Raw genomic sequence first — 20729 nt, 5'->3', positions numbered from 1 at the left:
CCCTCTAAAGTACATTTAAGTCAGTCTCCCTTCCTCCCAAGATGTCTCTGTCATCCTAGGTTACAATTGATGACTATCGAGAGGAGGATGAAGACAAGGACCCTTACCCACCTTGTGATGTGCCAGGTATGGTGAAGACCAGAGACAGGCTCTTGGCTTGTGAGTGGTGTGGTTTTGCAACCACCCGGTGACTTGCTGCCAAGTCTGTGACTGGCTGTCCCAGCCGGGGTCATGCTATGCTGCTGAGGCCTTGAAGGCTGTGGGTCCACTTGCCCTGTGGACCAGTGAGCTCTGTATTTTCCAATGGTCTTATAACTCAAATTCCAGGTGGTGGGAAGGGAAGGCTTGGGTGGATCAGGTTAGGCCCAAATTTTTCTGGGAAAACTCTCTAGGAGACTGGTTATTAGCACTCACCTGACGTGTTTACATTTGATGGATGACTTATCAGCTGATAAAGGTGGACTGTGGATTGGGAGACCCAGAGGCTGCTTCTCTGTGACTTGAAGCCCACTGTATTTTTTCAGTCTGAAGCCATGCAAGGAAATTTCTAGGGAAGCAGCCAGTACTGAGAGGGTAGCCACCTTTGCCTGTGGTCAGGAAACCTCATTTCCACAGCCACATACTCTCACCAGACAGTGACACATCCAGCCCCCACACTTACTCAGTCCATATTCTCTGGAGAAGCAGGGAGGTCTGGATTCATGTAAGTAGTAGATGTCATTAAAGTTTAAGCCACATTTCAATATGAAATCGAGGACAGTAATTTGAACCTAAATGCTTTCTTTATTTCATGCCTATAAAAAATGTTTCATTTAAAGTAGGTGAAGAGGAAGAGGAGGAGGAGGAAGATGAACCTGAGGTTCCTGCTGGTCCCCGTCCTCGAAGAATCTCGGAGTTGAACATGAAGGAGAAAATTGCCCCCATCCCTGAAGGGAGCGCTTTCTTCATTCTTAGCAAGACCAACCCGTAAATACGCTCTTTCTAGTCCCATCACTGCCACCTTTTTGCTGTGACCCTAGCTTGAGGACGGCTGGGATGGGTTGAGGAAACGTGATTCACAGCCCTCTTCTGAAGCTGAATGTCCCAGCATCCCCCCAGCTGCTCCCCTGCTCTGTTCTTGCTTTGCCATCAGTTCCTCTCTTCCTCGCCTTCTTGTTCCTATGGGGATGTGGTGAGGTCTTGGGAGGAGTGTGTCAAGATTTTCTTCTCTTCAGAATCTCTGCATGGAAACAGCAGTGGGAGAATGTGTGCTCACCAAGATAACCCAACTGGAGCCCACTGCTCTGGTGTTCCCCCATTGGTCATTGCTGAGACCCTTTCTTAAATAGTGGGTTTTGTTTTAAGATGCTTTGTAGGATGAGAGTTTTGTGACCAAGCTGTGGACAGCATCTTTATCCTCAGTTCCCATTTAGATGATCTTTTTTCCTATTGAGCTTTATGCCAAGAAATATCATGCAATGGTATTTTATAGGTTGGAAGTGTTTAATTCAACTCTGTGATACTCTGCTTAAAATAGTGTTTCTCATGTTCAGAGGATAAGGTGCTTACCAGGAACATGGTAATGACTCATGCACTGTAATAGGAAGAAGTTTATTTCCTAGCTGATTTCTAGGTTTTAATCATCATAGATCAAGTGAACTGCAGGGGGAATGGATGCCTCCTGGAAAGGTTTCTAGACCGCAGAATGGAATGCTGTATGATTCACAGGCCCTAGGGAGACATAGGTGGGAAGCAAGTCATACTGGAGCCCTCGAGACCCAAAGATTTGATTATTGTTTTTAAGGCTCATCACTGTTTGGAGGCCCATTGGGTGGGTGGAAGGGAGGTCATTGTACTCATGTTACTGACACCTGCAGCTCACTGTGTGTACATATGTCAAAGGAATGGATTGATTTTCCCCAAATGTCATGAACATGTCTGTCCTTCCTGCCTTGCAAAGTCTTGTCCAGTCTAGCTGCTCATAACCTGCAAGCCCTCAAGGGGATACATTCAGCCTTGAGCAGCCCCAAAAGGGAGGGCTTGAAGTGAGGGGTCACCTTCATATAAAGTTGACTCCAGTTTTCAAAATGAAAGCGGATTATTTCAAAGGAAAACTTATATATGTCTATAGGGAAAAATTAAACAGAACAAAAAAACCCTTTAAATTCTAAAGTCAAATATTGAAGATAAGGATAGTAGGTACCTCAAGGGTGGCAGGAGTGGTTCTGGTGGCCCAGAGAGCCATTGTTATAGCCCAGAGTCCAGGGTACTGGACACAGCTGCTCTCTCTTGCTTCATGGGGCTGCAGGACTCAGTGGGAACCCCATAACATGAGGCAGAAAGATCCTTATGTGATAGCAAATGATGATGTCACTCACTTCACTTCCTGAGGACTGCTTTTTGTGGGTCAACTCTAAAATTTAACATTTATGACTAAATCTCCAGGCAACAGGAGATTTCATCAATCCTCACTGCAGGTCACATTTTAGAAGAACCACCCTGCAGTACAAGAAAGGAATTTGTCTCACTCTTTGTGTTAAAATTAAAACTTTAGATAAATTGAATTTGACAGAGTTTAATTGAGCAAAGAATGATTCATAAATCAAGCGGCTCTGGGAACCAGAAGAAGTTCAGAGAGCTAGACTCTGTGATGTGGGCAGCAGCATTTATGGACAGAAAATGGAAGTGAGGGACACAGACAGCTTGACTGGTGACAGCTTGGCCCGTGCCTTATTTTAACATGGTCTGATCAGTTAACAGCCTGTGATTGGCTGAGGCTCTGTGCTGTGATTGGCTGAGACTCAGCTCCTAGCTACAGCAGTACGCTCTAAGTTCTTCAATTAGTTCGAATTTAAAGTCAGGTTATAGTTAATGTAGGGACTCGAGGTCTGGAGGCATCAGGCTAAATTTAGTTTGTTTTGGCACAATGTCCTTTTCCAAGGCATGGATGGTAAGCCATCAGGCTTCATGTCATAGTGGAAAAACTTCACAGTTGGGTAAATCTGGGTTGGAAATCTCCTGGTCCTTACTAACTGGGTCACCATAAAGTTCTCTCACATCTGTAAACCTCAGTTTCCCATCTTTTGAAGGGCAGTCTCCACTTCTACAGATTCCGTGAAATGATCTCAGTGGCGCTCCAAGCACAAAGTTGGTTGCCCCAAGTTCCCACAGGAACTGTGCTGCTGGTAGGCTTTGTGGAGTGAGTGGCCAGGTTACTCTGATCTGTCTGGACAGGGGGCATGGGTGGCCTAGCAGATAGCCATCCTCTTCCTGATCTCACTTCAGAGGCCCCATACTTTAAGATCCCTGGCTGTCATGTGGGCTTGTGTCCACGTAACGTCTTTCCCCCACAGGATCCGAGTGGGCTGCCACAAGCTCATCAACCACCACATCTTCACCAACCTCATCCTCGTCTTCATCATGCTGAGCAGCGCCGCTCTTGCGGCAGAGGACCCCATCCGCAGCCACTCCTTTCGGAACACTGTAAGCCTCTGAGAGAGGAGAGGTGGGTGGGTTTCCCTCTGGGGTCAGTATTGGCCTCTTTAAGGCAGAGGCCATCCTAGAAAGAGGGTCTGTGGGGTCCAAGAGGCTAAAGCTAGGAAAGGCCTCTAATTTATCTGTAAACATTATGGTTTCCAATTTGGGAATGCCAGAGTTTTTGTTTTATCTGGGCAAATCCGAATAGAATCATTTATTATGAATTTCATTTAAAATGCTCTGCAGTAGCTTAAAGCGTATTCAGGGACCCCACTTCTCCTCCTCTTTGCTTCTTGCTGCTGATATTCTGGTCCCTTCTTCTCCCTCCCCCCATCAGGTTTGCACTTGTTTGAAGAGTTAGACCTCGTGAGAGCATACAATAGGGAGAAGATATAATTGAACCCAGGCATACCACAAGCTTGCAGCTTGTGGTATTTAGAATTGGTGGGGAGAATTTCTATCTTGTATGGACTTAAATACACAAGGTTGCTCGGCTCTATTGCTGAGGAGATAGGATAGGATGCCAGGTTGAGGGTCTAGTGAAGCGGAGGGACTTGAGGTTTTACTGTGGCAGGAGGCAGTCATGATAACAAACCAAAAAGAAAAAAAGTAAAAAAACAAGTAGAGGATTAAATTCTTATTCATCAGTTTCCTAACTTGAGATAGTGCCCTTTGATGCATCTGTGTTGGAAAGGAACTTGTACCTACATTAGTTCTTGCCTCAGTGGTCTTGTATTAGCAGCTCAGCTAATTTGGCATCAGAAAACTCCAAAGGCAAGACATTGTCAGAGAACCAGTAGCCCATGGACTGCCAGTCCTGGAGACTGTAATGCCATTCCAGTTATTACCAAGAAAACTTCCGGAGAAGAGACCAGCCACTGTGAGCCATCAGGCATCGCTCCCTCTTTCTGTGTGTCCGGTCCTTAGAGATTTTAGGATTAAGACACATAAGCAGATCAGTGCATCTCTCCCATTTCCAGGGTCTGGCAAACCTAATCTGTTGGAGTAATAAGAAAACTCAGATGTGAAGATAAAAAGCACCTTCCCCCCAAGGCATGTGTTGGTGACAATTTAATGATGAAGGCTCCCAGCCTGTCTTAATCTGTTCTATAACTTAGGGCTTCTGTTAGAGAGCCACAAGCCCATCTTAATCTAGATCTTCAGATGGAATAAAGACTTCTTATTATTGAGTTCTATCATAAAAATGAGACACAATGGGGAAAGGTGTTTGAAAAAAATAATCACACACAGTCTTGACAGACTAGGTCAGGAGCTAGTTTTAAACACATATTGACCAGGAGTTAATTTACACTGGGTCTTTATTTCTTTTATTATTATTATTATCTTTTCTTCATGAGTTTTCTACTTGACACTTTTTTCCAGAACTGAAAAATTGTCCTTTTTTAAATAGATGTGTGTATGTGTATTGCTTTTAAACAAACTGCAGTGTTCTATTTTCTTTTAACTTTAGCTGAATTCTTTGTGAAAAGGAAAATGGAAGCTGAGTTAGAAAGAACAACTTAAATCTAAGAATTCAGATTATCCCCTGGGCACCAGGTACCTGGACACCAAGCAGACTTGGCCGCAGCATCTTCCTGGCTGCCAGGTGCCTTTGACATTAATATCCCTACCGTGACTTGGAGAAGGTCTCAGGGGCCTTGCAAGTTATTGGAAAATACCTCCCATTGCCTGGCCAAGAAATGTAATTACATATAAGTGTTTTGCAAATTTTATAAATCCAGACACACAAACAGTTTGGAAAAATCAATGTCCCTCTAAAGAGAGCACTTCCTCTAAGGGGAGCTGGCCTGGAAGTGGAGGGCCTACCTTATTGTGAAGAGGCAGTAGAGCATCCCCTGAGGGGCTCCCAGGTGTGAAACAGCGTGGCCCTGAGGCTTTGCTGGTACCTGACAGCCCTCCTCCCTGCTCAGCAGTGCTGGGACTGGCTGAGCACCCTGAGCAAGTGCCCCCCACCCTGTTCCCAGGAAGCTCATCTCTTAAATGAAAGAAGTAGGCTGCTGTTCTGTTCTCCATAGCCCTTCCAACTCCGATGTCTTCAGTTATTTCAGAAACACAGAGCACAATTGCCAGGGACATCAGTAGCCATACAGTCTTGCCTGTTGCTAGAGTCTTGGCCACCATCTCTATGGTTCAGGGAGCTGTGACCAGTAGTTCCTTGTGAACAGCCTTGTTGGAGTCAGGCTTCTTGCTTCTGACCCAGTTTTCCTGACTGCCAGTCCCTGTGGACATGAGGAGAATTAGGAACTTCAGAAGAAGCTAACAGGACTCTGTCTGATGATAGATGGCATTTTTAGAAATGCATATAGAGTAGCCTGGACTGAAAATTCAAAGGTCAAGTCAGTGTGCTCTTTGAGTGGTCCCAGCAAGGTAAAAAAAATCAGCCTTGAGAGGGAGCAGTGAGTGTTAGATACAGAGCAATGGACAGAGGAAGATGGGAAGTCAAACCACGCCTTGCAGACTGAACCAGCCCTGCACACTGTTGCTGTTGCTCCCTCTTTAAATAGGATTGAATGCAAGGGCACATGTGGAAGTTTCTGGTGCTATTTGATACCAGTAACACCTTTGAAATTTTTTTATTTTATCTTTTTGCAGCACTAGCAGTCAAACCCAGGGCTTCACACATGCTTGGCAAGTGCTCTGCCACTGAGCTACATCCCTAATCCTGCCACTAACATCTTCGTTTCTCTCCCAACCTGAGACTTGCTGGATGAGAACATACTTCGCCTCACTCCCCACTAAAAACAGTTAAAACTCCAAAATGTGCAAGACTGGCTTATTAGGGGCCACAAGTCATGGCTAGATGCAGTGCACTGACAAGGAAAGGTTGTCAATATAGCATTTTTAGAAACCAGCCCCCTTTGGTCCAGGAGACAGATCTGGGAAACCGGTCAACAGAGTGGTTAAAGGAGCTCCATGCTCCTGCCGGTTACAAAGAAGAGCTGTGATTGGACTGAGGTAGGCCCTCAGGAACACCTGTGGTCTACCTCCAGAGCAGCAGGGACATCCTGGGAGGACCACCTGGCCATGGGTGGGGGTTCTGCTGGTGGGGCAGGTAGCAGTCGGATCTTGTCCGGATACCTTGTTCTCATTTCCACCTGTTGTGCCTTGCAGATACTGGGTTACTTTGACTATGCTTTCACAGCCATCTTTACTGTTGAAATCCTGTTAAAGGTAACAGCTTTTTCATTGATCCTTACTACTCTAAAGCAGCCATAGAATAATAGTTGCCATTCTTTGTTTACCTTCCAGATGCTAGGTTATGCAGATTATGTCTTCACTGGTACTTTTGCATTTGAGATCATTTTGAAGGTAACAGGCTGCCCAGCAGTGTGTTTAAGGGCCTGATCCTGCGTGTGAGACACAGAAAGAAGCGTGAAGTGCTTTTGACTTTATTTTTTGTCTTCTGTGACCACGCTAAATTTTTTTCCCCTTTAACCAAAAGATTTTTTTTCTGTGACCATTCCAACTTGTTTTTGGTGTTTCTTTTTAATCTTTGAGTGCATGTAGGAGCTACTTTGGCCTCACAGTATAGTTTCCAGGGAGTTATATTTTGCTTCTTTCAAACAAAATCCTCTGAAGTATGTCCACTGGTAACAGACATAGCACTGTGTGAACTTTCTTCTACCCTTCCTGACATCAGAGTCAGAGGAAAAACATTTATCCTGTGAAGGGAATGTGTCTCTCCTCGTTTCCCTGACTGCACTATTTTCTCAGTGGCCTAAAATAGTAACATGCTATTTTCTTGCAACAGGATTTGCAAGATAACTTGGGTCCACCTGTGTTGAGATATGTTCTATCTGATTTAATGGATGGGCTTACATTTACACAAAGAAAGGAGCACCCTTCAGATAGGGCGACCTAAATGTAGTGCCCATGCATGAGCTACTGGTTGCCACTGCTGCATGTGATTTGTGTACTGCCTGTGAAGGCTGCCCCATGGGGGAGCTCAGAGACAACAGCACAGAACCAAGAACCTCCAGGAGCGGTCCCTGCGGCTCTGGGAGAACATAGCCATGAGAACTGACGGAGTAACCATCTCCTAGTAGGAAGAAGCTGAGAAATGAAGACTTAAAAGACAGTTTTCTTTAAACCATTTTGAGGTTTTTGTGTGTGCATCTCAGGAAAACAATGTATTTTAATATTGGACTGTAGAACTTGGGCTCTTCACAAAAGCTTCTATAAAGGAAACCTCAACTAACATGACCAGGGAGCAGCCTTTTTGTGGTTATCGTTGTTAATGAAAAATTAACTCAAAACCAACAAACCGGTATCTGTTTCAAATCTTGTAAAATTTGAGTTCAGTTCCCTGTATTTAAGTCATTGAATTTGGTTGACAGTCCCTCTCCTAAGTCGGAGCTGGGCAGAGGACAGTGACCAGAGGCTGACAAGGGCCCCGTGGTAAGGTCTGTGGTGCCGAACACACGGGAAATGGGGTTGGTGTTCTCACCAGCCTCCGCACCTGCCTCAGCTTCTTGTTCTTGTTATTGTCTTTCTCTTCCTCAAACTGAATGGGGATGTGTCTGCCTAGTCTATTAGCCTGGTTAATTGAGGTTTTGTTTTATTTTCCACATTTTCAAGTTGTTAAATAAGTATAGTTACTCTTGAGCTTTGGGGGAAATGGGATCCTGGGTTATTTAAAAGGGAGAAAAATGGTAACTGCTTTTTAATTTCCATAGTTTTGCCTCAGTAACTTAAATCATTTTAAGTCATTCTTCATTTTGAAGATACTTTAAAGAATAGAAAAGAAATAAGAAAACAAGCATTCAGAAAATGGAGATAGACCAAAAATTAACATCTGAAATGCTGGTTCCTGGTGGCTGTGGCAATTCAGAAGACTTTTTATTTGGTTAACTGATTGCCATTTTTGTAGGTGAAAAGGTTTGAATATTGGCAATTTAATCAGGTTAGGGCTAATATTTCCCAACTGAGCCTCTCCTTGACTGTACTTATCTGAGCCTTTCCCATACCTTTGTGGTTTTAACTTAAAAAAAAAAAAAAAAAAAAAGTGAGCTCTACATTTTGCCATTTTTACTCTGGGAAACTTCCTTACTAAATTGTTCCCATTGCCTGTAGAAAGCCATAGTGTATACTCCAGGTGTGCACAGCAAGTGATGAGAAAACCACACTGATACCGATGTGGTGTCACGTGACAGCTTCCTTGCCACACTGGCACGTGTAGAACTGTTAGAATTGGGGCAGTGCCCTTTGAAATAGGTAGATCATTAAAGACCACTAGACACAATAATATGGGGCCAGTGTGGACAAAGGTTAGAAGTTTCTATGTAGCTAGAGCCTGTGACAGCTGGACTCCTATGCTTTCCTAGCCTCCACTAGGAAGGCTGAACCATAACAATGTAGGCTCCACTGGAACCTCTGAGAGGCTAGACCAGCACTTGATGGGATGCTGAGTTGTCTGAGCAGTGGTGACCGTCTGACAAAGTCACATGGCATCTCTTCCAAGATAGGCTCTTTAGACATGCCAACAACCTGTTCATATGTGAAATATGTGCTTGTTCTAAAGTGTAAATTGGTCACTTTAAAAATGTGTGGAAGTCAGCTGCCCCTTTTCCATTTTTGTTTGAATACATTATTTGATCGCTCAACCCTACTGGTTTTACATTTCAGACTTCCTAACATGTACTCGTTAATGAAGTCATACTTTCCTAGAGATTTTGTGAAGAGCACAGGTTGCTTTGCCTCTGGAGAGGGGGGAAAAAGTGAATGACCCATGATTCTGCTTATAGATGACGACTTTTGGAGCTTTCCTGCACAAAGGGGCTTTCTGCAGGAACTACTTCAATTTGCTGGATATGCTGGTTGTTGGGGTATCTCTGGTGTCATTTGGGATTCAGTAAGTATTCTGGGGTGTGTGCATGTGTTTGTACCCAACACCTTTGGCAAGATGGCTTATAGGAATTTTAACGTAATTCATGAGGACTGGCATTGTTTTAATTAATTGTATTTACTTAGCCAGGATTGCTTAATCTGCCCCCATGCCAGAAAGCATTGGGGCAATTCCTGTTTTCCTGTTTCTTTTTTTTTTTCTTTTGGTGACCACTGCTAGATTGGATTTATGGGTTTATTACTTGCTGTGAAATTTACTTTTAGCAGAGAGTGAAGGAAATCTTAAGGAGGAGGGAGGAAGCCAGTTTCTAGTCCTGGTTCCCCCAGGGTCTGCTTCCAGGCCTGAGAGCATCCTCTCAGGATCTTGGTTCCCCTTCCATTTAAGAGGGGTGGGGACCAGGGGTCCTCTCCCAGCTCCTTCCACTCCAGCTTTGATTTCTTGGGCATCTGGGTTGCAGCAGCTGCTGTGACCTTTCTTTTTGGCCTCAGAAGTTTTTCAGCTGGGAGGGAGCTAAGTCTGAAAGTCGGGACCTTTCTTGGCATTTAGGGGTTTCTGGTAGAGAACAGCCATTATGGCCCATTGCCTGCCTGCCAAATGCTGGGCCTGGGGCAGAGGCTACAGTGGAAGTAATAGGCGTGGCCTCACTTTCCTGCTGGATTGTAAGCACCTCTTTTCTGGTGCTGACCATTAGTACCCCCATATGATCACTCGTGTAAACACCTCCTAAGCTAATAAGTGGGGAGGAGAAAGGACCTCTGCCTGAAACTGCTCCCTCGGTCATGGTCCTCACTCCTCGTGCCTGCCCTGTAGCGGCAGCTTGGAAAGACGTTCAGACTAGGATCTTCACAGGTCCTATCATGCCCAGGCCCTGTCTGCCCTCTCCAGCTGCAGCTCCTGCCACTTCTTGAGCTTGTGTTCCTGTCTCCCCCAGCCTCCTCCTGCTGTGAATGAGCTTCATTCTCTCCTGTAGGGCCTTTGTATATGCTGCTTGCTCATCCTGGAGCCCCTCCCAGCTAACTCCTGTTTCTTCTCTGGGACTCAACCTGGCTGTCCCTCCTTTGGAGGCCTCCCCAGACTACCCCTAAGGCTGTGCGCACTGCATTTTTATCTCACTCAGGGTTTTTGATTGCCCATCTCTTCTACCAGACTTAACTCTTAAAAACCAGAGAAGCCCCAAAGCACTGTAATAGGTCTCCAAACTTAAAAACGGAAATCTAAAATCCAAGAAGTACCTAGTGTTTACGTTGAGAAAGACAAAGCAAGTTTGTAAATTGCATCTCTGCCAAGGTCAGTTGTGTGCCTAAGACAGGGCCTCTGCGAGTGCCCTTGGCTCAGCTCAGGAATTGCTGATAGGGTGCATAGGGTGCTCTAGAAGGAGGCCACTCTTGGAGAGAGATCAGCTCAGCTTCCATGCAGATTGTGTATTAACCAGATGAAGATCAAGTGAAATAACTAATCCTCAAAGTACTCTCTATCCATTCATACTTCACTTGCTGTTTTACCTCTGCTCCTCCTCAGATCGAGTGCCATTTCTGTTGTGAAGATTCTGAGGGTCTTAAGGGTCCTGAGGCCCCTGAGAGCGATCAACAGAGCAAAAGGACTTAAGGTATCAATTCCTCTCCATCCAGCAGAACTGGCTATAATTACTGACTTTTCTGGGTCAGAGCTGAGCTGAGGGGCCTGATGGATTTTCAAAGTGAGACCTTTCTCACCAATTAATAACATCTTTGCTAAGTACTGATGACATTTTAAAAAATCAATTTATTTATTTGAGATATTTTTCTTCATGATTATTGTTCATTTTATTACTTTTTTCATTCAATAGTAGTTCTTTTTAGTCTTTATTCTCATGCAGATTATGCAAAAAGCCAAAGAATTTGCATTTTCCTAAATCCTTGTGGGGCAGGTGGACCCTTTGACACCTATATACCAGGCAGAGCTATATCCGTTAGCATTTTTTTTTTTTTTTTTTTAACTAAACCAACATCTTTGGAGGAAACCAAAGAGGGCCCCACTTACAAAGTGGTCCTCACAAGGGCTAAAATACAGAGTGGGACCTCCTGCAGATAACCTGAAAAAACGAGCACCAGGGGCTGCAGAGTCAGTAAATCATATGAAAAATGCACACATAGAAGCCCTGGACTGGTGTTAGCTCATTAATGCTAAAATAATAAAGGAAATGACACCCCTGCATCTTCTCCCCACTCTTGTCTCCCCAGCATGTTGTCCAGTGCGTCTTCGTGGCAATCAGGACAATTGGCAACATCATGATCGTTACCACCCTCCTCCAGTTCATGTTTGCCTGCATCGGGGTGCAGTTGTTCAAGGTAGAGGGGTGTGCCTCACACGTGATCAGGTGATGCTCTGAGGAGGAGCCTGCGCCTGACTGTCTGTCTGTTTTGTACTCAGGGGAAGTTCTATCGCTGCACAGATGAAGCCAAAAGTAACCCCGAAGAATGCAGGTGAGTGTCCTGGGAGCAGAGTCATTTCAGGAATTTCTGTCATGGAATACAAAGGCCTGTGTGCTCAGTTCATGGCTGGATACTTGGTGGTTGGTTTTTTTGTTTTGTTTTGTTTTGTTACTTAGGTACCAGGGATTGAACTCAGGGGCACTCAACCACTGAGCCACATCCCCAGTCCTGTTTTGTATTTTATTTAGAAACAGGGTCTCTGAACTCACGATCCTCCTGCCTCAGCCTCCCAAGCCACTGGAATTACAGCTATGTGCCATTGTGCCTGGCTGGTGGTTGGGTTTTTTATTCCTGTTTATTTGATTTTAGAATTGAGGTGAGGTTCATAAAATCAACTGTTTCGAGTGCACAACTGTGTCAGTGCAGTCATGCCGTGCAGCCAGCTCCAAAACTTAATCATCCTGAAGGAATGGATAGCTGTCTCTTGCTATTTGGTAATAGAATTTATAAACTAGGGCCCCAAAGTAACAATTATGCGATGACCCCACTAACTCCTCTTACATCCATGTAGATAACGTTTTCCCCAAATCAGAACATGCAACCTGACTTCCTGGTGTTCAAAAGCTGGCTACCCTCTTCTGGTAGATTTTCCAGATTTCTTCTCTCCTTGCTCCTGTCACCCACATTTTGGCCATAATTCTATTCACAAGAACTGGCAGAGGAGAGATGTAGCAGAAATTATTTATGCCCCCTATTCCAAGGTGGCCAGTGAATATGAAAGCAAGCATGGAGCCTGTTGCTCAGAGAGTAAGGTTGAGTAGAATCTGTGTTCCCGTCCTTCAAAGACATGACCAACTGAGGGTCTTGGCTGCCTGCACCGCTGTTGTTGGTTGGGAGCTCGCTTTAAACAGAAAGTGTAGTCACAGAACACCAACTGCGATTTGACTATGACTGTGCCTCTCTGGAGGCACCAGCACTCGGTCTGTGCGGAGCAGAGCACCCCGAAGCTCAGTAGCATGGAAACAGTGATGAGACGCCATCCCTTCCCTCTCAAAGCTTCTGCTTCCTCACCTGCAGAAAATGGTAACAGGCTTATCTCTTGGGTTTCTTTCAGAAGTGAAGTTCTGTGAGAAATGTCATGTGTCCAAAATTATGGAATTCTTTTGGGAAAAAATTGGGAATGCCATTAGTATGAAGAGAGAAAGAGAGATTTAGATGTAGACTAAAATGCAGATAAAAGTCTACCTGGGGGCCGGGGTTATAACCCAGTAGCATGAGTTAGATGCTGGATTCCATCCTCAGAACCAAAAAAAAAAAAAAAAAAAAAAAAAAAATGAAATAAAGGTATTGAGTCCATCTACAACTAAAAATACTTTTAAAAACAGAAGTATACCTGGGCTTATTTCCCAGAGCTTATGGAATTCTCTATGAACAAAGTTTTGATTCTTAAGCATATACTTAGGAGAAACATTTACCCGTTCCATGGTTTCCATCTGTTAACAGACACATGCTGGGTGTCTGCCTAGCTGCTCTAGAGGTTGCATGTTGCAGTTATTCAACAGCTGTTTGAACTGTGGACTAGATTAAATGCAGGGAGAGCACAGGAGAGACCCTGCTTGTACTGTGCTCAGGTGTGGCATGAGTGGGGCTGGGTGTGGCATGCCTGGAGGAGAGTCTGGGGCTGTGTGGCTGATTTTCAGCTGTTTCTACCCATCTTGTGTGAAACCAGGACAACTCACACTTCTTTTCCTCTCTAGGGGACTTTTTATCCTCTACAAGGATGGGGATGTTGATAGTCCCGTGGTCCGTGAGCGAATCTGGCAAAATAGCGATTTCAACTTTGACAACGTCCTTTCTGCTATGATGGCGCTGTTCACTGTCTCCACTTTTGAGGGTTGGCCTGCGTGAGTATAGAGGATGTAAAGTCTTCCAGGGAGGCCTCCTGTTTGTTTCTCTGGGGGCCTCTGGGCTGAGTCCTCTCCAGGAGTAAGTCTCACTTCCATTGTTCACAGTCACAGGCCTGTCCTGTGGCTCTCTTTACTTTGGGGAATTGATCATCACTTTCTGGCCCATGGGGCTCTTCTTTCTGATTAAGCAAATGGTTAACTTCTGTGGCCTGCTGTTAGGACTCTCACATTGGAAGCAGATATGGTATATAGGTCCTGGGCAGCATCTCTGGATGGAACCAGGGAGTTCAGAGGCATGTGCCGTGCCAATTCCCATTGGTAACCATTACAGTAAAGGTGCCATTCTTTTGTTCCTAATAAGGGTCTTGAAAGTGTCCTAACCTGTTCACTCATTCATTCTGACACTTAAGGAATGCTAACATGCTATAGGTGTGGATGGTTGCCACCATGCCTTTTCTGTCAATAAGGCACTTGCTGGCTCATCCACTAAATGTGCTTTGGAAATCAGCTCCATGCAATATGCTGTACCAGGCACTGTGGGAGAAAAACTGTGGTCTAGGCATGGTTCCCTCCTTCAAAGCACAGTTCCAATAAAGGCGTTGGGGTCAAACCAGGAAGGAGCTCTGGTGTGTCCTAGACATACAGAATATGGTCCTGGAGGTGGCTAGGATTTGGGTGAGTAAAGTTAGACCAGAAAAAAGGAAGAAGATAGCATGCAGATGGGAGAATCTCTTGTATCTTTGCTGCTCTCTGATGCCCCATGCCCAGAACAGCTGCAGAAGGTGGTCAGGCTGGCCTCGAGACTGACAGAGCTCTCAGGGTACAAGTGAGAGGCACAGATTTCCAGAAGCTTCTGTGGGATAAAGAGATGGTTGGGTGGGGTTTGCAAATCAGAAAACTGGTCCAGGGAGAAAACAGGCATGGAATAAAATGGTCACTCTAAACAGGTACTGGCCTTAGTGTCAGGTTGTGGATACTGTGCTTTAGCAAATAATGAAGGCAGATGAGGAGAAAACCGATGTGGGACTTGGGGTTCAGAGGATCAAGCTCACCTTCTGACTGTGTCCCTGAGAAGTATACCTTGGGTACTTGAATTGCTCTCTGAACATCCATAAAATGGGGGTGACAGCAATGTTTGCCTTTCTAGACAGGTGCAAAGATGAAGGGGGAGGATGTAGGAGTGTCAGGCACCATGGGGTGTGTGGATCTGTATCAGAGGGGGGATCAACTGACGTCAGTGTTAATTTCCTTCTCCCTATAAAGAGTTCTGCATGACATGTATTTGTGTGTAGTATATTTCAGTTGGAGGAACTTCCCTGAGTTTGGAAATACCCTGGTCAGATACTTACTGTCTGTGCCAGCGTCTATGTAGTTTTCAGTTCCCCCAATATGTTACATGATGTTCATCCTCTCTCTTCTGCGAATAGAAAGAAGTGTTACTGCATACTTGAAATCTTGAAATCTTTTCATTTTCAGTCATCAAAACAATTTCTCAATGATTATATCATAGGTTCCTCTCCTCTGGGTGTCAGCTGCAGGGCCTGAGGCTGAGGAAGAGCCTCGGAGACCTGGTTGTGTCTAAAGGCCTTGGTGGGCAGCACCCTGTGAGGAGTTGACCAACAGTGCACACAGGAGTTCAGAAGAACTCTGGGGACATCTGGGGGGAGGCAGTGGGCTGGGCCCCTTGGGCTGAGTGGGATTGGCAGTCCTCACTGGGTTTTTCTGCTCTCCAGGTTGCTGTATAAAGCCATTGACTCAAATGGAGAGAATGTTGGCCCAGTCTACAACTACCGTGTGGAGATCTCCATCTTCTTCATCATCTACATCATCATTGTCGCCTTCTTCATGATGAATATCTTTGTGGGCTTTGTCATCGTTACATTTCAGGAGCAGGGAGAAAAAGAGTATAAGAACTGTGAGCTGGACAAAAATCAGGTTAAATTCATACACTGTGCTTTTGTCCCTCAATCAAGAGCTGAGCACGTCTTTTGACCACCCTGCACACACAGAAGGGTGCCCCTGGGCTCAGCCCTGTTCAGATTACACTCTCAGCAGACTTAGGCTTCCAGATACAGAGTAGATTTCATGATTATAAAATCTGTTCACAGATGCATTAGAAATCAGAGAATACTTAGGCCACCTTCCGTGGTCATGGCCCATGAATGGCGGCACAGAATCTTGTGGGGTGTTGTGGCCAGCATATACCCATTCAAGTTTCCACAGCCCCTACCAGGAGATTCTTTTTAATTACTGCTTAGAGCAGACTTCTTCACCTTGGCACTATTGATATTTTAGGCTGGATAATTCTTGTTGGTGCTTCCTGGGCACTGTAGGATGCTCAGCAGCATCCCTGTAGATGCCAGTAGCATCCCCATTCTCCAGTAGTGACAACCAAAACATTCCCTGTCATTGCCATATGTCTCCCAGGGAGCAGATTTGCCCCTGGTCTTAAGCAAAAGAACCCTCTAACACCAGAAGGGACGTCAAAAACTTTAAACTTGGGATTAAGGTTTGAGTGGCATCCTTATTTGTTTATCTAGCACCTTGTTTTAATCAATTTGGTTGAAGTACGGGCCTCTGGCTCTGGTTGCATAGCACCTCGAGGCAGCCAGGAGCCCTGTGCCCTGGCCCTACCTGCCTGCACCTGCTTTGTGATATTAGGTGCATCTCTGCTCTCCCACCCCTAAACTGAAGGCATTAAGGAGTCACCCCTTAGAGGTTTCTTGAACCCTAAAAAAAGTAACTGTGAGATAAGAGTCTGTTCTGGGAGTTTCCCCAGTCCTCCTTGGTAGCATTTCTGCTTTGGTGATGACATAGTAAGCAAGAATGATCCAGCAATCTGGGATTTCAGACTGAAACTGTACCCACTGTGGAAATGTGAGGCTATGCTGGCTTGGTTTGTAGGAGAACTTTCCTTCGAGTTGTCAGGGTGTCCTTGCAGATCCCACACACTATAGTCTGAGAGAGCCTGGCCTGGCCCTTTACTCACCCCAGCCCCACAAGAGTGATGAGGGCAGGGCCAGGGCCTATGGATTGGCACCTGAAATCCTGAACAAACTTGAATCGGGTCCCTACATCAGCACGTGAGGTTAGAATGGCACCAAGTCCCAGACCCAGGGAGCCTGCCTGCATCCAGAGTCAAAGCAGAGAGTGGGGGCAGAGCTAGAGCCGCTGGTCTGACCCAAAGGCTTCTGGGGCTGCAGGCTCCCTCTGGACTTGATGCAGAGTGGACCAGTCTTTGTCCCCACAAAGATTTTCTCTCGGTAGACCCAAACTTAGTTTGATCCAGCCATCAATACCAACCATATCCTGGGGATTCTAAGTCCCCAGTACTCCCAAATGGACACATGGACAGGTCACCACGAGACATTGATGGTCAGTACGTTCTGACTCTGGGGAGGCATCTTTTGTGGGTCCATCTGAGCAGCCAGGGTGCTGCCACTCTCAGGGAGTGAGTCAGCCCCTCTCGATGAGTTTGTGCCTGTTGGTGAGTGGCTTCTTCTCCTGAAGGACAGCTCAGCAAAGGACCTGGCCCACCAGCGGAGGGGAGAGGCAGTGATGAGGCCTGGACTAAGTCCCCACTCTCTTGCGTTGACACTGCACGTCCTCAGCAAAAACAGTGAAAGTTCTCAATTATAGTTTTTTTTTTTCATGAGCAAAATGGGGGCTCTACTTACCTCCTGCATTGCAGTGGTGGCGCTGGAGGCTGAGACCTTTCAGTGTCTTGGTGGTGGGGTGGCAGGAGTGGTGGTTGCTCCTGGTTATTTTCACTGGCCTCCATCGCCCCTTCCCAGGAGGCCAGAGTGAACTCTTGCAGAGCACCTGACCAGTGTGTGCTCCTCCCTTGAAGTGCTCAGAACCTCTTCTTTGCCCTTTTCTGCTGTTGCAGCGCCAGTGTGTTGAATACGCCTTGAAAGCACGTCCCTTGCGGAGATACATCCCCAAAAACCCCTACCAGTACAAGTTCTGGTACGTGGTGAACTCTTCGCCTTTCGAATACATGATGTTTGTCCTCATCATGCTCAACACACTCTGCTTGGCCATGCAGGTAAAAATGGAGACAGCTGTGGGGACCAAGTCTGGGCGTTCTGGCCAGCCCTGTACCCCAGATTCTTAGGGTGGAGTGCTGCCCCCTCACAAGAGGATGGGTTTGATGTTCTGATGAGTCTGGGCTATAGTATGGCCAGAATCTATTCTGGCTGACTCTTACAGTAGACGTTTAAGATCACTCCTTTGTTTGAGACTGTACAGCATGACGGTAGGTAACATTCTCATGGAGCCCTGATGTAACATTCGATTCTACATGGGCCTCCTATGGCCAGGGAGTTGTTAAGGACCAAAGCTCTGGACTTGAACAGGCAGGTGCTTCAATCCTGATTACTCCTTACCAGCTGGTTGGCCTTGGAAAAATCATTTAAATTCCCTGGGCCTGGTTTTCTTTATTGGCAAAATGAGGAAATCTGTCACACCTACCTCAGAGATAAGGTTTAAGCTGAATTTTTTGTATCAGATACTCTAATCTGGGCATGTCACACCATAAACAAAGTCAAAAAGCAAAACCCAAAGTCAAAAAGCAAAACCTAAGTCACATTCTTATTTGCAAGGGGCTTTTGACTATGGCAGTGGGGAATTTATAGTTCGTGAAATCCTGGGTTTGATCTGAACTATAGTTACTTCCAGGTGACATCAGGGACAAGGAATGCATTTCCCTTGAATTGGCTGAGTCAGTGTTCAGTATGGTATCAATAGTGCATATTTTCAGAAATTATTATTGAGTAGATACCACACTAGGACAGGAAGCAGAGATTAGGGTCTAGATCCAGATTTTGCCCAGACTCTAAGAACTTGACGTCAAACTGCTCTCAGTGCAATCTGGAAAATGGGCATAAAGACAGTTGAGTATAAATTTTCTGGTGCTTTTCTTAACTTAAAAATTTTTTATGAATGAAAAGGAGCTTTTACTGATGTAGCAAGAAGTATAAAACCAAGGTTAATTCTGCCTTTTATTAAACATAGACCTAAATGGCATAAAATTTATCCCTAATCAAATTTTGCTTTTGTTCATAGACATTTTGGTAGTCTCTGCATTGTGCCTTAAAGGGCCTGAGTATAAGCCCTGCCAGAAGAAAGGGTGAACTCCCCTTCTCCTAAGCTGAGAGAATGGATTTGTTTTTCCCTCCATCATTCAATCATCCTCATCTTGTCACGGATCCCCTGTGCTTGATGGGAGTTCACCATGTGACCTTTCAGTGCTGGTTGAGTTGGGAGAGGGTGCCTGCCCATGAGGGCACAGAGAACTGGGAAACCTCCTTCTGCGAGGGCGTGAGATCATGGTCAAGTCTCAGAGCCATACCTCTGTCTTTATCCACAGCACTATGAGCAGTCCAAGATGTTCAATGATGCCATGGACATTCTGAACATGGTCTTCACCGGGGTGTTCACCGTGGAGATGGTTTTGAAAGTCATCGCATTCAAGCCTAAGGTGAGTTGCTGAATCCACTCCACAGAAACTGATGCTGAATCACCCCAGAGAATCACCAGCTTCCTCTTAGACTTGTGTTACCGAATTGTGCTAAGCTGTTGTGGCTGTAACTGGGTTACCACCTGAGAATGTTGAAATCTGATTAGGGCATCTTATACATACAGGAAAATCAATTTGCGAAAACAAAACCTCATGAAAATAATGCTGAGGAAGAGGAGAGAATTGGAAATTTGTAGGTTGAAGATTGTTTGGAAACCTGATTTTCTGTTTCTAGAAGAGTGTGTCTCATTCCATCTCAGGAAAACCTTTCTCATTCTCTGAGCACTGGGGAAGGGTCCAAACTCAACCATCAGAGCTGGATCCTGATTTTACTTTCAGATTGCTACCATGAAGACTTAGGTTTATTTGTTCTTGGTGTACGGCATGCCTTTCACATGTTATGTAAAGTTCTAGTGCCAACTGCAGACTTCTCACAGTCATTCCATCTTTTGTTTAATTTAGAAAAATTTCACTTGACTTTAAGAAAACAAGATGTGAAATATGTTGAGTCACATTGGAGGTCTCAGCATATCACCTTTCCTTTGGGAGCACAGTGAATTTAGTCCCACACTCACCAAAGCCTGTGTCAGAAGAGGCAGTGTAGTTGAGTGTCCAAGAGCACAGTTCTGGAACTGGATTGGATTCAGATCCTACTTTGCCACTTACTAGCTTAAGCAAGTTACCTCACTACCATGTGCCTCAATTTCTGCATCTGTAACATGAGGATGCTAATAGTCCTCTTTCACGGACTGTAGTGAGGCATGAAGTACTATATTCAGTGATTTAAAAAGTGCCTGGCACGTGGTGCCAGCTGCCACCAACACTGTCATCAGTGATGATTCCTCATTCTAGAACCCTAGACAGCAGCTGAGCTGAGCATTTGTCCCTCAGCCTCCTTCCTAGCATAGACCTAAACTCTCAGAGTTAGAGAGTGACAGGACCCCAGTGCTCTGATTATTGGTTCTCTTTGTGTGAGGTATCTTAACAACGCTAATTTAAGTAAGACGTGGATTAAGAAATGGATGGTTTCGCATACTCCACAGTTACATGAAATTCTAATTCCAAACTGTTCCTTTCTTTAATTTGAATTAATTTCTATGCAATCTTTATCAGATCTTTGTGGACCAAAAAGAAAGGACATTTGTAAGTGATTAATTGGGTGATTGCAGTGGGGTCAAATTCGGCACCTTATGCATGGCCAGATGTTACCTACTGTGACTTGTCCATATCTACATACGTAAACATTTCCTCCTTTTCCAAATTCATCTTAATTTCCTTTGAGATTTTGGTTTGCTTCCCTCTCACCTTTACTTCTTTGAACAATATTTGTCTGAACTGATGGAAAAGGTTGCAGAGTAAAAATGTGGAAAGTACTTGGGAAATGCACTTGGAGGCCACGTATGAAACATTTCCCAGATACCCTGTGCCATGTCTTCCTTTGCCTGGTGATTAAATGCTGAAGTTTTTGAAAGCTTGTTCCAGGCTGAGGAGAAAGTCCACTCACCCACAGTGTGTGTGTGTGAGAGTGTACTTGGGTATGTGTGCACATACGTGTACATATCAGTATG

The 20729-nt window shown here is 45.1% G+C and overlaps 1 protein-coding gene across 16 annotated transcripts in view; it reads left to right on the top strand.

Moving 5' to 3' along the window:
- The window catches only part of CACNA1D (calcium voltage-gated channel subunit alpha1 D), a 317150-nt gene that overhangs the window by 244866 nt on the left and 51555 nt on the right, over window positions 1-20729 (top strand). For 15 of the 16 annotated variants that reach the window (XM_079115648.1, XM_079115636.1, XM_079115647.1 and 12 more), the window contains 12 exons: window positions 60-126; window positions 819-966; window positions 3333-3462; window positions 6589-6648; window positions 9222-9328; window positions 10841-10928; window positions 11542-11649; window positions 11732-11784; window positions 13491-13637; window positions 15374-15575; window positions 17530-17688; window positions 19012-19122. In XM_079115648.1, coding sequence (XP_078971774.1) covers window positions 60-126; window positions 819-966; window positions 3333-3462; window positions 6589-6648; window positions 9222-9328; window positions 10841-10928; window positions 11542-11649; window positions 11732-11784; window positions 13491-13637; window positions 15374-15575; window positions 17530-17688; window positions 19012-19122 — 1380 coding nt within the window. The remainder of the gene's footprint in view (window positions 1-59; window positions 127-818; window positions 967-3332; window positions 3463-6588; window positions 6649-9221; window positions 9329-10840; window positions 10929-11541; window positions 11650-11731; window positions 11785-13490; window positions 13638-15373; window positions 15576-17529; window positions 17689-19011; window positions 19123-20729) is intronic. The other variant, XM_079115644.1, reaches the window with a different exon arrangement.

The sequence above is a fragment of the Sciurus vulgaris genome, assembly GCF_902686455.1.
Source record: "Sciurus vulgaris genome assembly, chromosome: 16".
NCBI lineage: Eukaryota > Metazoa > Chordata > Mammalia > Rodentia > Sciuridae > Sciurus > Sciurus vulgaris.
Note: the sequence above shows the minus strand (reverse complement) of the source record. Positions and strands in the feature narration are given on the sequence as shown.